This window comes from Fusarium solani, assembly GCF_023522795.1.
Source record: "Fusarium solani strain SB1 chromosome Unknown bctg00000016, whole genome shotgun sequence".
NCBI classification, from domain to species: Eukaryota; Fungi; Ascomycota; class Sordariomycetes; order Hypocreales; family Nectriaceae; genus Fusarium; species Fusarium solani.
Window position 1 is genome coordinate 452846 of NW_027072142.1, and position 15584 is coordinate 468429.

Sequence of the window (15584 nt, forward strand, 5' to 3'; positions counted from 1 at the left end):
TAGAGGGAGATGCCGCTGCATGGTGCGGCCGATACCGGCTGCTTGGGCGTGATAAAGCTGCTCATCGAGGCGGGCGCCGACAAGAATGCTAAGGGACGTGATAGGCGGACGCCGCTACACTGTGCCACCGAAAGAGGCCACTTGGACGTCGCGAGACTACTCGAATAAGACCTTAACCACCTCCCCGCCCATCCTCGCTTTTATACCTAGACCTAGTTTTTCTCGGAAGTGGGCTGATGTTTTCTTCAATCTGTGTGTTGACTCGCTCGATCTTTAAGAAATGTTGCTGGGCACGGTATCGCTGAACCCGGAGATTAGCTAGGTCTTGTCGCGATATTGAGGGGTCCTTTCAAGGACGGCCAGGTCTTAAGGCTAGGGGTCGTTCTCTAGGCGTGCGGGTGGTTCCTGTGGCTGATACGCGAGAACTCGTGCCGTTAGTAGCAGGCAACTCGGTGACCGATTCCCCCAAGTGTTCAGTGCCCTACCTTCGGCGGCTGAAGCGCATCCTGGTATTAGTGGTGGCACGAGGTTAGATGCTGAGAGTTAGTCAAGGCTGCCGTTACTGTAGTCTTAACCATTCTGTTAACCCCTTGTTTGATTCACTCTCACGCTATCTTGCTTCCGTTTGAAGTCGGCCTGTTGCGAGCGCAAACTTCACCGTCTCTCTGACAGCACTGATATTCGGTGTCCAGTTATCGGGGTTCTGCGCTGCTTTGCCTCCCAGGTGAAATAACAGGCTTCCTCTACCATCAACGCTGTGTTGGAGAATACTTGACACACAGGACGAAGCATCATCTAGTCAACCATTGCAGAAAAGAAAACCCTCCTCGAAAAGTCACGTTTCATCAAGCCACAGTGGCGCCATGATTACCAGGGAAAGGTACGTCTTATCGAGACAAAGGTGAACACAATAAACCTCTATTACCTAATCCAGTCTATAATGTCTAGTCTATAACTTTCAATCGCTAACAATCTATTCAGTGGTATTAGCCAAGATCCAAGTTTGTTATTTACTCCGCCTTCTTAGAAGTCTTGGTGCGGAGCTTCATCAGCACGTAAACAAAAGTGTACGAACTAACGGCAAAGACAACCACAAGGCCGGCATCACGCCAACCATAAGAATACTCCTTTAAGTTCAGGGTGCGCAGGTAATCCTCGCCCTTGGTGTAAGAGCAGACCTTGCACCCAGACGTCGCGTCAGGGTTGACGAGGTTGCTGATCATGCCCATGCCCTGCTCAAGGTAGTCTGACAGATAGTCGCCGCAAGTCGTTCCGTTGGGCGGATCAAAGCGCGCAAACTCCTTGTCGTCACAGTTGATGTCGGTGCCCCAGATGTCGAAGACCAGCATGCTCCCCATAAGGTAGTTGAAAGGGTTCGCCCAGTAGATCCAGTACCGCCAAAACTCCTGGATTTGTTGGTATGGCACCAACACACCGCAGAAAGACACGAGAATACCAATGAGGAGAGGGTTAACCAGAGATGCAAAGACCTCGTTGGGGGCGTAGGCGGCGACGAACTGGCCAATACCCGTGTAGATAAACTCGTACATGAGCATGACGAAGAAAGTTCCTCCAGCGCGCTCAGCGTTGTTCGGGAAGCCGACAGTGTAGTACCAGCAGACGAAGTAGAACACGGCACAGAGCATCAGGTAGGGAATTTCCGAGACAATAAGGCCCGTCACGAAAGCAACCCACGAGTACATCTTTGACTTCTTCTCTCGCGTCTCGAAGATGTCGCGGCGGTGAATGAACAGAGGCTGGAGCTGCGCCATGACACCGGGTGCAACAAAGATGAAGTTGAAAATCGTAAATAGCTTGAGCTGAAGCTCTCCGACCGAGCCGCCAATATTCCAGAATGTAAATCCGTTGAATAAAGCCGATAAGATGTGCAGAATAATCTTGTTGTTGACGTAGTCGGTGTTGCGGTACAGAGACAGATTCATGCGCTGTGTCACAAGCCTGATCTGCTCCCACATGCTCGTCGCAAACTCGTGGCCGTCATCGACAGTACCAGGAGGCTTGGCCGCAGCGTCGGAGATGATTTGATCGAGTTCCTTCGTGACAGCGTCATGTTCGGGAGACGCAAGCCAGACCTGGTTCCAATCCTTGCCCTGAGACAGATGCCCAGAGACAACATCGATCATGTGTTCAGCAGGGTTCACCTCATCGGGGCAAGGGGCACCATAGCGACCAAAGTACTCCTTGATTGTCTTGGCTTGTTCACCAATATCTCCAAAGTAAACGGTCTTGCCACCCTTGGCCAGTAGAAGCAGCGTGTCGAACTGGGCAAAGAGCTGGGCCGAAGGTTGATGAATGGTGACAAGAACAGCCTGACCAATGCCAGCGAGCTTGCGCAAGAATCTGACTGTGTTGTAAGCCGACTGGCCATCCAGACCTGAAGTGGGCTCGTCTAGGAAGATGAGAATACTAGGCTTGGATACCAGTTCGACACCAATTGTGACACGCTTGCGCTGCTCGACGCTCAGGCCGGCGCCGACTTCTCCAATGAGAGTATCTGCAAGGTCATGAAGCTCCAAGAGGTCAATGATAGTATCCACGTATTTCAGCTTCGCTGCCCGAGGCGTGTCGCGGCTTTGTCGCAGGAGGGCAGAGAACTCGAGGGCCTCACGGACGGTCGCGAAAGGTTCGTGGACATCCAGTTGCTCACAGTAACCGGCGGATCGTTGGAAAGATACTGGCAAGGGACGACCATCCACCATAATCGAACCGTGGATGGTACCTTCGGTCTTCCGTTGTGCCAAAACATCCAAGAGAGTAGTCTTTCCAGCTCCAGAGGCTCCCATCAGGGCGCCCAGCATGCCAGGCTTGACCCAGCCCTGGACATTATCCAGCAGGGTACGATCTCCAGATGGCGTCTTGACAGTGTAGGTAAGATTCTTCCAGGTGAAAACCGAGGTGTTGCGAACGAGATCCTCTTGTTCTGAGTTGCTGGCCGCATCATCGCCGGCAATGACACCGTCGTCGCGGCTGCTAATGGCCTTCTCCTTTTCTCCAACCTGTCCCTCTTCATCGGCTTGGCGGAGAGCAGCCGTAATGTGAGCATTCTCTCGAGGAATGACCAAGCTAGGGCCATCCTCAGACGATGAGTGCCACTGTGAGGTAGCCACAACAGTAAGAGCAACAAAAAGAGCCCACCACGCCCAGACAATACCAAAGTTCCTCCACAGATGAGAATGACTGTACGACAGAGAGGCCAAGTAGTCGTCACCAGTCACGAAAGACTGACCAGGCCGTGCTCCACCCACGCCGGCACAAGCCTGGTGCTCCTCGCTTGTAAAGCTAGGCCCACTAGGGACCAGGTTTGGTCCAACACATGGAATAATCTTGTTGTGGAACTCGTTCGATAAAAGCGCATCAAAGCCGTAAGCCATGGGGTTGATCCAGAAGAACCACACAAACCAGGGATGCATCTGAGGCTTCTGAATCATGTAGCCGGAGTAGATGGTGGTCGCCGAGATGAGGAAACCGGAGACCTTGGAAGCGCCATCAAAGGTACTAAAGCCAGCCCCAACAGCCCTGAATAGAGCAGTTATGCACTGAAAGAGAATCAGTCAGCCTAGGACCCTGAAATTTCTATTTGTCGGGAACTTACCATAGTAATAGCAACCAGGATAGCCCAGAAGGTGAAGAAAGCCCCAGCTGTTGAGGTCAGGCCAACCATGAAGTAAAGGATCAAGGAGAAAGTCGAGACTTGAAACAGTATGACGGGGATATCAGCCGTAACCTGTGCGATGCAAAATGCCGCAGGATGAAAGAAGGCGAACGCCTTGTGCTTGAGAAGCACGGGACGACCGGTAAAGGAGTCGGTAACTTCGGACATGGAGAGGAGAGAGTTAAAGAGGATAGCAAAGAAACAGGCACCAGACTTGAGGAACAGGCCGGCGGAGGTATCTGGAGCGTTGTAGAACAGAGAGCCGGCAATCAGGGCTTGGATAATGGTGGACACCTGCTTGATGATGAAAGTGGCCTTGTCTCCAAGCAGAATCTGGTATTGGCGTGCGACGCAAGCCTTGACCTGTTGGACGAAGCCAACCGTCATGGGACTGTTGTCCCGTAATTTCTTGCCCTTTTCTTGCCGAACGCCCTCTTTGAACAGCCTCGTTCTCTCTTTGGCAAGATCGGTGGTCGGATAGTCATATTCCGCTATCATGCGCTCGTAGATCGGGGACTTTTCGTACTCGGCTCGAAGCATATCGCCGTTTCGTGGGAACCGGTTTTCGTAGTCGGGGTGAACGTCTCGTTCACTGGGGACGGTGACACCGGTCAAGTAGTCGGCCACGTTAGCACCATGCTGGTAAATGAATCCCATACTCTCCATGAAAGGCCTGGCCTCCTTCATGGAACCATAGTAAACCTCCTTTCCCTCATCAAGGACGAGGACTTTGTCGAACAAATCATAGATGCCGTTGCCAGCCTGGTAAAGTGTGACGATGGAGGCAAGGCCAAGCACATCTGTCAGAGCTCGAACGGCCTTGGCCCACTCCAGCGCTCTGGATCGAGGTCAGAAATTATATGCAAAACGTTATTTGTCGTGAAAATACTCACGTGCTAGCATCCAGACCACGGGTGGAGTTGTCCCAGCAGAAAACCGAACCTCGCGTAGTCAAGGTCTCAATGATTGAGACCCGCTTTCGTTCACCGCCTGAAACACCTCGAATGAAAGCATTGCCAACCTTGGTGTCATGGGTGTGCTCGATGCCCATAGATTGAAGCAGGAAGTCTCGTGTCTCAATCCTCATCTCTTCGCTGGAGGTCACGCCGTCAGGGAGATGAAAGGGCACCTTGAGTCGGGTTGCGAAGTCCATGGTTTGTCCAACAGTAAGGGATGGAAAGAACAATTCCTCTTCCGTGTTCATCACGATCTGGCCCCTGTAGTTCTGGGCCTCCTCAGCAGACATGGATCCATAGTGAACATCGCCAGAGACAGTGGCGTATCCTCGTCGCTTATTGGCAATAATGTTGAGGAGCGTCGTGCATCCAGAGCCGGGTCGACCGAGGACGAGTAGCATCTCTCCAGGCTTGACGCAACCATGGCTGTTATCGATGATGGCCTTCAGAGGGGGTTTGTGCCGGGACTCTTGGATGAGTTTTGGGATGTTGAACTGGGAGACAACGTTTTCGTGGACAGCCGCATCGGCTGCGATGACTTCGACGTTCAGGTTTTGCCAGGTCACACCAAGCTCTCGGTCAGGGAAGCCTGACGTTTTGGCGCGTTGCTTGAAAGCGGCGATATTGGGCTTCAGCGCCCAGTCGGAATCATCGTGCTCAAGACCGTTCGTAGGAGTCGGGTCGTAGACCCTCTGGGTGTCGCTACTGTCCGAGTCCATGGTGGATGTCTGGATGATGGACCTTTGTCCGCGTGGCTAAGGATACTAGCCGCAACCACTCCTGAAATAATCGACAAACCTGCCTTTAAAAGAAAGATGGCCAAATATCAAAAAGGGTGAAAGGATGACAATGTCAAAGTTCTTTTCTGAAAACAAGTGAAAGCAAGGAGAAGCGAAGGCGAGGGTTTAATATCAATGAGATGCCCTGGACCAAGACCCATTGGGCTGTTGGAGCTATCTCCTCGCACTCTCAAAAAGCTGGCGCCGCTTAGTCATTGGCTAAGGTATAAGTTGAATGGATAAAAAGCAACCACATGAAGAGGCGACGGCAGAACAAAACGGGACCCGGGGAATCCGATTCAAGCATGAAATACACGTTCTCGCCATCAACATTTTCTCCATTTTGCTCGCAATAAGCATGTGCGTGTGGAGAGGGTGGAGAACGGAGACCGGAGATCAGGGTGGCGATCAATTCAATCTAGCCATCGATTGAGTTGCATCAGGGGTGGCGCGGTCTGTTACATGGCACGTGCACACTCGCACGGTGCACATAGTAATCTTTTGTCCGCCCGAGGAGTGAGTATGATTGAATTGATCGCCACCCTGCCGGAGATCGGAAGCCAAGATAAGAGCAAAAAGCCGACGAGCTCCGGGGTATTTCTCGAGGTCAGATTCGCCGGCGGCCCGGGCACGGAGGAACTGCCATGTGGGGCTTGCGTAAAGTCGGTGTTTGTAAGGAGCGAATCCCGGGATGACAATTCAGATGCCGAGATCTGTCAAATTGCCGCAAAGTCGGCGCCGTATCCCCGGCCAGATCGGGTCCGATTCACTGAGTTGATTGAGATGCGAAAGGAGATGCCTGAAGAACCACAGCGGGTTACGATTTGAGGACTCACCCCCGCTGACTAAGCGGCAGTTTGAGGTCGGTTCTTTCAAAGACGAGAGGGTTGCTCCTTCCACAGGAAAACCGGACCAACCATCGGATGAGGAAGAATATGGGGCTTCTGGGAGACGCGAACCAAAAACGTAGAGCTGTACACAGCCCAACGCACCTGGCCCTATGAGGTTAGTCCTCCCGGGCGTAATAACATTTCATTCATTCAGGAAAACCGGGGCTTGAGCGGGACTTTTCTTGTTGGACAACCGCTGAGTCAGCGGAAGTTGGAAACATGACAATTCCGCGTCACCATTCCCAGTTGAGCCCTTCATCGTCTTGAAACTCGTTTTGGAAATTGAAAGTCTTCGCGATCGGAGTTTGAGGAAAATTTGCGCCGACTTACCGATTCTGCCTGCGAACTGACACATACGTAGCTATCTCATCCGTCGCCTCCGAAAACATCAACTGTTGCGGCTATAGGCCTGTCCGTCTCCCCCTGAGACCCTTCTTGGCTGTTGTGACATAACCGAGACTGGATACCACGCAACGAGACCGCTGGAGCTTTTCGCTCTCTTCATGTCTACATGTCATCTCTGATTCAGCTCATTCTCCGCCATGGTACAAAAAAAGGGCTTGCGATGCCTGTAAAAAGAGAAAAGTACGTACCCATGCCGATCCTCGAGCTTCCCCATACGTTCTTGTGCCCATTGAAGGGATCGGGTTGGTTGCATGAAGAGATACTCCGATCAAGTTCCTCCGGTTCTAGACCCCCGCCCCCAGTATGTGTGTATGGACGCTCAACGCGGACCTCGGTATCGTTTCCACAATCGGTTCCTGAGACTTGGCAAGAGGGCGGTTGAATACATTTGGGTGTGAGATCTTAAATGATACTTTCCACCGTCACTGCAATTACCCCTATCAATGATTTTATGTGAATCCCTCAACCTTTCCTACCTGCAAAAATGTCGTCCTTCTCCCGTCTGATCCGCTTCGAATGTGAAGAGGACGATAAGCCTTACTTTGCCGATCTCGGGCTCGATTCTGATGGGTTGCCTTCTCCAGGAACAAAGCTGGGTGCATTCAAGTCGTTCGATGACCTCACCAACAAGGGCGAGGAGAAAACCGTGACTTTACGGCGGGTATGTCTCCCAACAGTCCTTGCCTCTCGAACGTCAGAGCCCAAAGGCGAGACGTTCTAACCTGCACCAACAGCTACTGGCCCCTCTTCCGCGAGAAGGTATTCCAATATATTGTGTGGGCCTCAATTATCGCAGCCATGCTGCGGAAGCAGAAGTAGGAATTCCCCTGACTTGATGTCCTCGCAGTATCTGACACACTTGGAAAACGAACAGCTCCCAATTCCGTCGTATCCTCCATTATGGACGAAGCCAGTTGCATCTATCGCACACCCTTTTGAAAGAATTCCGGTCAATGACTTGTGCGCTAAGAGTCTCCTCGACTACGAAGTTAGTAATGGAGCTAAGCCTCCCATCACGGTAACTCAATAATTGACCACCCTTTTCGAGTTATAGGGAGAATTGGTGTTCGTCACCTCGAAAGAGTGCCGAGATGTGTCGCCAAAAGATGCTAAGAACTATATCCTGGGTTACACCATTGGGAATGACCTATCTTGTCGCTTATTCCAGCTTCCCAAAAACTCTGGAGGTCAATTTTTCTTCGCTAAGGCCTTTGACAAGTTTGCGCCTATTGGCCCGACATTGATTAGTCCGGATGTTTTTGCCGACAATACCTCTACTTACGTCCTCACACGGGTTAACGGCGAGATCCGACAAAAAGCGGATATGCAAAAGGATATGATATTTTCCCCGGAGATCATTCTTAGCCATATGAGCCAAGGTGGGATCATCCTCAAGATATCCGTGACCACTAGGGAAAGATGCTTATTTGTATAGGAACCACGATTCCAGCGGGCACGGCAGTCATGACAGGCACAGCAGCGGGAGTAGGCGCATTCCTCAAGCCCAAGCAATTCCTGCAACATGGCGATGTTGTAGAAGTTGAGATGCAAAAGGTCGGCACTTTGACCAATACGATAAACTTCGAGTAAGCGTTGGTAATATGGCAGTCGCTTCTTGCGCTATGCGCTCCCGACCCAATGCATAAGGGGTTCCTACGTTTACTCGTATCTTCCTATATATACAATCAGGTCGAAATAACTAATTACGAGATGGATCAAATTGTAGTTGTTGTGAGGCTTTGAAGTTAATGGAGCCTTGGTGCTTTAACATCTTAGTTTTTTTATTATACATAACGCAGACGTGTACCGAGTCCAGCGAGTGAGACACCTAAAACCGCGACCACGGGATTATTTTTCTTCCAACGCACTTTTCTCCACCAAAACAAGGGAGAGTCCAAGCAAAGAACGCCAATTGTTCCTGGCCGTTCAGGCTATTAAACAAGAACCAACTGCGCCCGAGCCGCTGCCAAGATCTGCTTCAGGCAGTTACGCGACATTGGGTCGCCGACGCCTAGGCACGACTCCCCGACGCGACTGCCCGCCCAATTCGCGCAAATTAACGGAGCTTGAGAAAAGACAATTTTCCAATACATCATCGACCTGGATTCGCGTTCATTTCCTCCCCGGCTTTGTGAAGTGGAAGATATGGCCAACCGGCTACTCGCGGACCGCAATGTGGCCAAGGTCGGGACGCGCTGGGCCTCTGAGTTCGTCGGGCGACAACCAGCGCTCCGGACGCGATTCTTTCGTAAGTGTGACTACAACAGAGCCCAATGCGAAGACCCAGAGCCTATTCATGGCTGGTTCCCGCTTGTGAAGAACACAATCGCGAAGTACGGTAGACTGGAGTCAGTTATCTACGAAAGTCACCACTCCACTGGCTTCGACCTCCACTGCGGCAGCCAATCTCCTCAGTGCCACGGAGGCTGCACTGCGTACCCGGCCCCACACCACCCTATCATAACATGAGTACGAGGTGAGTACCGAGGATCTTACTTAATGAGCTCGTATATTAAAGTCGTGATATGTAATATTGATAAGTGCGGGTGCCTTTACAGCTATAAGAATAGGTGGAAGCCAATCTTGGCTTTTGCGAAATTCAATTGGGCCGACCATGCTTTTGGTACCAGGTTGCAGTCTCCTTGGCACTGAGGAGATTGCCAAAGACGCTAATCTGTTTTCGATCCTACCGATTGGTCGTGATCACCCAAAGCCACACATTCTTCCTCATCCGCTGGTTGGTCTCGCCTCTCTCAGGGGATAGGAAGTGGGGAAATGCTTAATCAACGGAAACCCCAGATTAGGCCTTGCTCCACCCAGGACCCGTTCTCTCCGTAAAATATCCCGCACGGTTCCTCCGCGGAGTGATTTCCCCTGTAGGGAATTCACGAACTGCCTCTGCGCGTTCTATTATCTCATGAGCCAATGGCGAATCACGGGGCCGCTACTCTGGACAGTAGCCTGCCTTCACAGGTCAGACACTTCTACCTCGGTATAGCCGTTCCGGGCCAACATCCAGTTTACGCCGGAAAGAAAATTGCAACCAAGCTTTGTGCATATAGAGGCAACCTCGATTTGATCTTGCGTCGTCTATAAAACAGCGTATGGTTGTTGATCGTGAAAAGTACGCCGGTTGTATTCACCCCATCTGGATTATTCAGGATATCTCATTCCTCATCAACCTCCTCAAGCCACCGCCGAAACCCCTACGCAGCACCCATGCCGGCATCATCAGCAGTAGCACCAAAGGGTCCATGGATGCACCCCAGCCCTCACCTGACGCGTCTAGATGCATTCCGAAGATCTATCAACCGCAAGTACGGCCTGAACTTGACCAACTACACCCAGCTCCACAAGTGGTCCGTTGACGAGCTTGAGTCCTTCTGCCGCGAGATCTGGACCTTTTGCGGCCTGGTCTACACCAAACCCCCGACAGCCGTCGCTGTTGGCATCGAATCTATGTGGCCGCGGCCGCGATGGTTTCCGGATGCCCGGCTTAACTACACAGAGAACGTACTGATCAAAGGGTTAGCCGCCCACCCGGACGCGGTCGCTGTGTCGGCGTGTCGCGAGGGGGAACGCGATGGCGCCATCTAACGTGGATGGAGCTCCGGCAGCAAGTCGCCCTGTACACCAGTGCCTTGAGACAAGCGGGAGTTAAGCAAGGGGATCGCGTGGCGAGTAAGTTTGGCAACGATCGTCACATGCTAGTAGTTCAAGCTGAAGTTGACCTCGAATTGTGCAGCCGTGGCGACAAATTCGATCGAATCGCTCCTCATTCTACTTGCAGCAGGCTCTGTCGGGGCCATCTTCTCGTCCACCGCCCCGGACATGGGAGCTAAAGGCATCGTTGAGAGATACTCTCAAATCCAACCCAAAGTCCTATTTCTCGAATCCACAGTTCTGTACGGGGGAAAGACGCAGGACCAACGAGAAAAGCTCAAGATGGCCGTTGGAGAGCTAAAGAAACGGGTAAAGCAGCTAGAGCGTGTTGTAGTCATGACAGGGCCGGCCTGGGATGATACAGGCGTGTAAGTGTGCATTCGCAGCTCCTTGATCCAGACGAAGAGCCTCGACTGACATTAGACACCATACAGCCTCCACCTGAATGACTTCCTCAACGTTGACCTCCTACCACTGGAGTTCACCCAACTTCCATTTGACCATCCCATCTACATCCTTTACTCGTACGTCTATCGGCGTTCTTGACCGTACAGATTGAGCTCATTTTTTTCTAGCTCCGGCACCACCGGGCCGCCGAAATGTAGGCTGCTTATGGCACTCGTTGATTCTATGGCTTGAATGGCTATAAAGAGACAGAGTCAGTGACATGTTGAACGGCAACTACTGACAGTATATGCAGGTATCTGCCATGCTGGAGGGGCTGTCCTCCTTCAGCAGAAAAAGGACCTGATTCTTGGTGCCGAGCTAGGAGAAGACTCGACCTACTATCAGTATACCACTGTCAGTGGACGAGCCAGTCCTTTTCCCTGCTAATAGGCTTAGTCTGACTAACAACTTGGACAGATTGGCTGGATGATGTGGAACATGCTGGTCGCTGCTCTAAGCCTTGGGTCCAGAATCGTCCTGTATGATGGCAGTCCGCTCCATCCGTCGCCGGCATTCCAAGTCCAACTTCTCGAACAGCAGGGGTACGTCTAACAGAGTCATCCTCTAAGCCTCTTTGTTCCCTTCGCGAGTCACCAATAGATCGCTGATATGCCGTTGTGAAGTGTCACCCACTGGGGTACAAGCCCAAAATTCCTCACGGCGCTTAGGCACAGTCTTCCTGGCGCATTGCCTCCGCTCCAGAGTCTCCAGGTAGCAGTTGTGTCCGGGGCACCCCTTCCAACGGAGACGAGCGACTGGTTCTACGCCGTGTTCCCTAAGCAAGTCGCCCTTCAAAGCAGTTCAGGGGGGACGGATCTTGCTGCAGGCAGTAAGCATAGCCTCCTATTATCGCCGAGGTTCCTAGTGGTGGCACCTGCTGATCATTGCCTGCGGGCACGCAGTCGTCGGAGGCAACCTCATCGTTCCTCTTCACGGATCCCAGCTCGCCGCTCCGACTCTCGGCATGCAGGTCGAGATCTGGGACCAGGACGGCAGGAATATTGAGAATTCAGGCCAGAAAGGAGACCTCGTCATCACGAAGCCGTTCTTTAGCATGCCCGTCACATTTTGGGGTGAAGGAGGCCACGAGAAATATCGCAAGGCTTATTTTGATGTCTTCCCTGGCATCTGGTGTCACGGCGACTTCATCTCCAAGGATCTTAAGACTCAGAGTTATGTCATCCACGGTCGGAGTGATGGAGTGCTGAACCCGGGAGGTATGGCATCCGATGCCGAACAAATCCTTCGAGCAGAGTGTAGACTGACCATGATGGGTATTTCCAGGTGTCCGATTCGGCACGGCCGATCTCTACAACGTCGTTTACAAGTTCCCCCAAGTCGAGGATTGCATTGCTGTTGGGCAGCGCCGGCCCAAGGACAACGACGAGCGCGTGCTCCTCTTCCTCAAGATAAGGGACAATACCCGGCTAGAGGAGTCCCTGCGTGCAGATATCGCAAAGGCCATCAGGAAGGACTTGAGTGGGCGGCATATTCCAGCATATATGTTTCAAGTTCGAGACATCCCATATACGTCGAACGGGAAGAAGATCGAGAATCTCGTCAGAGATATAGTGTGCGGGGAGAAGGTCAGGGTCGGCGGCACGGCAACAAACCCGGAGTGCCTGAAGGAGTATGAGCACTATCTTCATCTGCCGTTGGTGGAAGAGAAGGCCAAGCTCTAAGCTGGGGTTACAGCGGAACCATGTGTAGAGATTTGATAGAGCGGAATGCTACAAGGAGACCCAGGTAGATATAATTGGGCGAATACACCATGGAAAATTAGAGCATGGCATTGCACGCATAAGCTCAGTATCTTTATCATTGAGCAGTTTGCCCATGTCTAAGCATTTGTGAGACCAAGGATCCTCTGGAGGGCACAAATAGTCGGGAACTCGCAGCCACTTCATTCCTCATGTGGTCAATATTAGGAAGGATTCTCATGTCGGGGAAGATTTGCTTGATCCGTCGATACTCACAGCAGCGTGGGCGACGGCTTCCTGGCTCTTGGGAAAATATGGACTTCTCGCTAAGATTCATGTTCGATCACCCACACCGTCCATTTAGCGTGCGACAAGTTTGCGGGGCCGGAGCGTTGTGGACGTGTCGTGTCATTCATGATCACCATGGCCCCGGATTAACTAGCGCTTAGACCATCCCCAACGCGGGGCATCTCTGCACTGGTTCCTCCGGCGCTATTCCTCTGGAATGGTTGATGGTAGGCGACATGGCGGTTGGTTGGGGTCGTGTAACCCTCGAGAGAAATCTTGTACCCTCGACTCCAGGTGTAAGACTAACCAAGGCGACGGTGTTAAAAGGGCGTGACCTGACTCTGTTAGAAACGATGCTTACCACTGCATCGTCTCGCAGCAATCACCATAAATATATCGGCCGACATTCGCGGTTCAGACTTGATCACTGCATAAACCGAGAAGATCGACACAAGACTATATAATCCGCCTGCTGACTGCTTGAATATCGTAAAGTCATATCGGTCTCTTCATTATGGCTTTGTCTCCTTGGGTATGTAAACTAAAGCTCGAGTTCCGTCAAGCCCACATACTGAAACTCGCAGTCGTGGCCACTCTGTTGGCGCCTCCTAATCCTCCTCAACGTTAGCTTCTACAATATGCTCGGAAATGTCTTTGCTGCAGGCATATCGTCCCTCTTCGGGCTCATTATGCAGGAATTTCACTGCACCGAGAATGAAGCATCGCAGCTCGGCACGTACGTCTTGCTTACTTTGGGTCTCTCGGTACGTGAAACATTCCACATGTTGCATGGGCGACGACAATCCTCCATCATTCTCTCTCCATTCGCACTAACACCGACGTCACCCAGAACCTCATTGCTCTCCCCTTGGCCTTCCTGATTGGCAAGCGCTACACAATCATCGTCTCTCTCGTCGTCTTCCTCGGCGCCAACATCTGGAGCGGTGAGGCGCAGTCCTACCAATCCCTTCGGAGCGCCCGCATCCTAGGTGGAATGGCCGGCGGCCTGATCGAGGCTCTCGCCCCGACCATCGTCACCGAGACATTCCCGAAACGCCAGCTAGCCAGGGCCATGGTGGCCTACGTCGGGTTCCTTGCCATTGGAGCAGCGCTCGGTCCCATCATTTCGGGTGCCGTAGCCCAAGGCTTGGGAGAATGGAGATGGTTCCAGAGGGTCATGTCCATTGCCGTGGCTGTCAATCTCGTGTTCAGCATCATCATGCTCCCGGAGACGACGCACGAAGGCACGGGCCTCAGCGGAGGGACGGTCTTGGTGGGGCAGAGAGAAGAGGCGGAAACAAGGCAGACGGAGTGTAAAGCTGAGGAGAGCATGGTCGAGAACACCACAAGCACCGCGCATACCTCATCGTCGGCTGAACAACCGACGCTGAAGATGGAATATGTGCGGCGATCCTTCTCCCTGCACTTCGTCGAACTGAACTGGAAAGCCTCCCTCATCTCCTTCTTCCAGCCCTTTGAGCTCATCGTCCTGCCCCAAGTCCTCGTCACTGTTGTCATATTCGGCCTGACCATCGGCTGGACTGCCATTACTTCCATCCTCATCTCTATCATCTACGCCCAGCCACCTTTCCTCTGGGGCCCGTTGTCCATCGGTCTACTCAACGCCGGGCCACTGGTTGGTATTACCATTGGCCTCCCTATCGGCGGTGCCCTCGCCGACCTGCTCTTCAACCGCGCAACCCGACGGTCCAACGGTGTGACCAACCCAGCGACCCGTCTCCCGGCCCTGTTGCCTGGTGCCTTGCTCAGCCCTGCTGGCTGCGTAGTCATGGGTTTTGCGCTACGAGACCCGGGCAATTACATTGTGGTATGTGTGGGCTGGGGCATGCTATGTCTTGGACTTACGAGCTCGGCCAACGTACTGCTCACGTATGCTGTCGACTGTCTGCCGACGCGGGCCGCACATATCGGCGCCCTGGCCAACGTGACGAAGAACAGCATCGGGTTTGCTGTGTCGTATGGTGCTGTGGACTGGTTACGGAGGATGGGCCCGGCGAATCAGTTCTCCACCATGGCGGGCATACTGTGGGGGTCGTACCTCCTCGTGATTCCCATTTGGGTGTTTAGCAAGACGTTGGTGAGAAAGGCGACAGCCTTTGCGTGAGTGGCGAAGGACGTAAAGGAGTTTTGTTATAGCAGATAGATGGGGTTAACTCTAAGCCACCCATGGATATCTGGATCCGAATGAGCTGTTTAACCTTGAGTCACTCATTGGATAGAAATCAAGAGCCTCTCATTATCCCGATTCATCCGCAATTGAAATATTACAGCTGGATGCTGATCTTGGTGGCTGGGCTATTGTACTGCGTGGAACGCGTCTCAGATATGTAAGTGGTATATATGAATGGCCTTTAAGCTGTAGTATTGGCTAATAGGATGGCCTGGAGATTGGTAGCACGGGGACTCTCCTAGGGCCGATGTCAATATGGACAACAACCCAACATCACCCTCACTCGGACTTCAATCCAGTAGTGTATCCAATCGTCCCACTCTCCCCTCCATCAGCTTCCCCCACCGATGGTATTGACATCGCGGGAAGCTCTTGGCGGTTGAGCTTGCCTCACAACCGCGCGTCTGAGACTTGATGCCTAGTATCGAATACATCCACATGACACTATGGCTATGTTCTTGGGCCATCTAGTCTACCTTGGGTTTTGTTAAGATCTAAATTGGAATACGTGCGGCTTATATGGATTATCTTTCAACGCCTAGCCAGCACTCCCTACTTGCTGCTGATTGGAGGCTAGTGCATGCACCGTTGT

At 52.4% G+C, this 15584-nt stretch overlaps 4 protein-coding genes across 4 annotated transcripts; 3 read left to right on the top strand and 1 right to left on the bottom strand.

The window, feature by feature from the left end:
• Positions 1-1010: 1010 nt before the first annotated feature.
• Positions 1011-5348, bottom strand: MRS44_018503 (uncharacterized protein; the record flags this gene model as incomplete). The annotated part of the gene is made up of 3 exons (XM_065615982.1): positions 1011-3557; positions 3614-4511; positions 4567-5348. The coding sequence occupies 3 exons, from the start codon at positions 5346-5348 to the stop codon at positions 1011-1013; spliced, it is 4227 nt and encodes a 1408-aa protein (XP_065472054.1).
• Positions 5349-7187: 1839 nt separating this feature from the next.
• On the top strand, positions 7188-8293 carry MRS44_018504 (uncharacterized protein; the record flags this gene model as incomplete). The annotated part of the gene is made up of 4 exons (XM_065615983.1): positions 7188-7364; positions 7578-7691; positions 7758-8082; positions 8139-8293. The coding sequence occupies 4 exons, from the start codon at positions 7188-7190 to the stop codon at positions 8291-8293; spliced, it is 771 nt and encodes a 256-aa protein (XP_065472055.1).
• A 1629-nt stretch (positions 8294-9922) lies between these two features.
• Positions 9923-12495, top strand: MRS44_018505 (uncharacterized protein; the record flags this gene model as incomplete). The annotated part of the gene is made up of 10 exons (XM_065615984.1): positions 9923-10216; positions 10312-10384; positions 10449-10734; positions 10801-10890; positions 10942-10967; positions 11067-11167; positions 11231-11355; positions 11482-11642; positions 11716-12030; positions 12098-12495. 10 exons carry the CDS (start codon positions 9923-9925, stop codon positions 12493-12495), a joined length of 1869 nt encoding a protein of 622 aa, XP_065472056.1.
• An 820-nt stretch (positions 12496-13315) lies between these two features.
• MRS44_018506 (uncharacterized protein) lies at positions 13316-14926 on the top strand (the record flags this gene model as incomplete). The annotated part of the gene is made up of 3 exons (XM_065615985.1): positions 13316-13333; positions 13386-13565; positions 13652-14926. 3 exons carry the CDS (start codon positions 13316-13318, stop codon positions 14924-14926), a joined length of 1473 nt encoding a protein of 490 aa, XP_065472057.1.
• Positions 14927-15584: the final 658 nt, after the last annotated feature.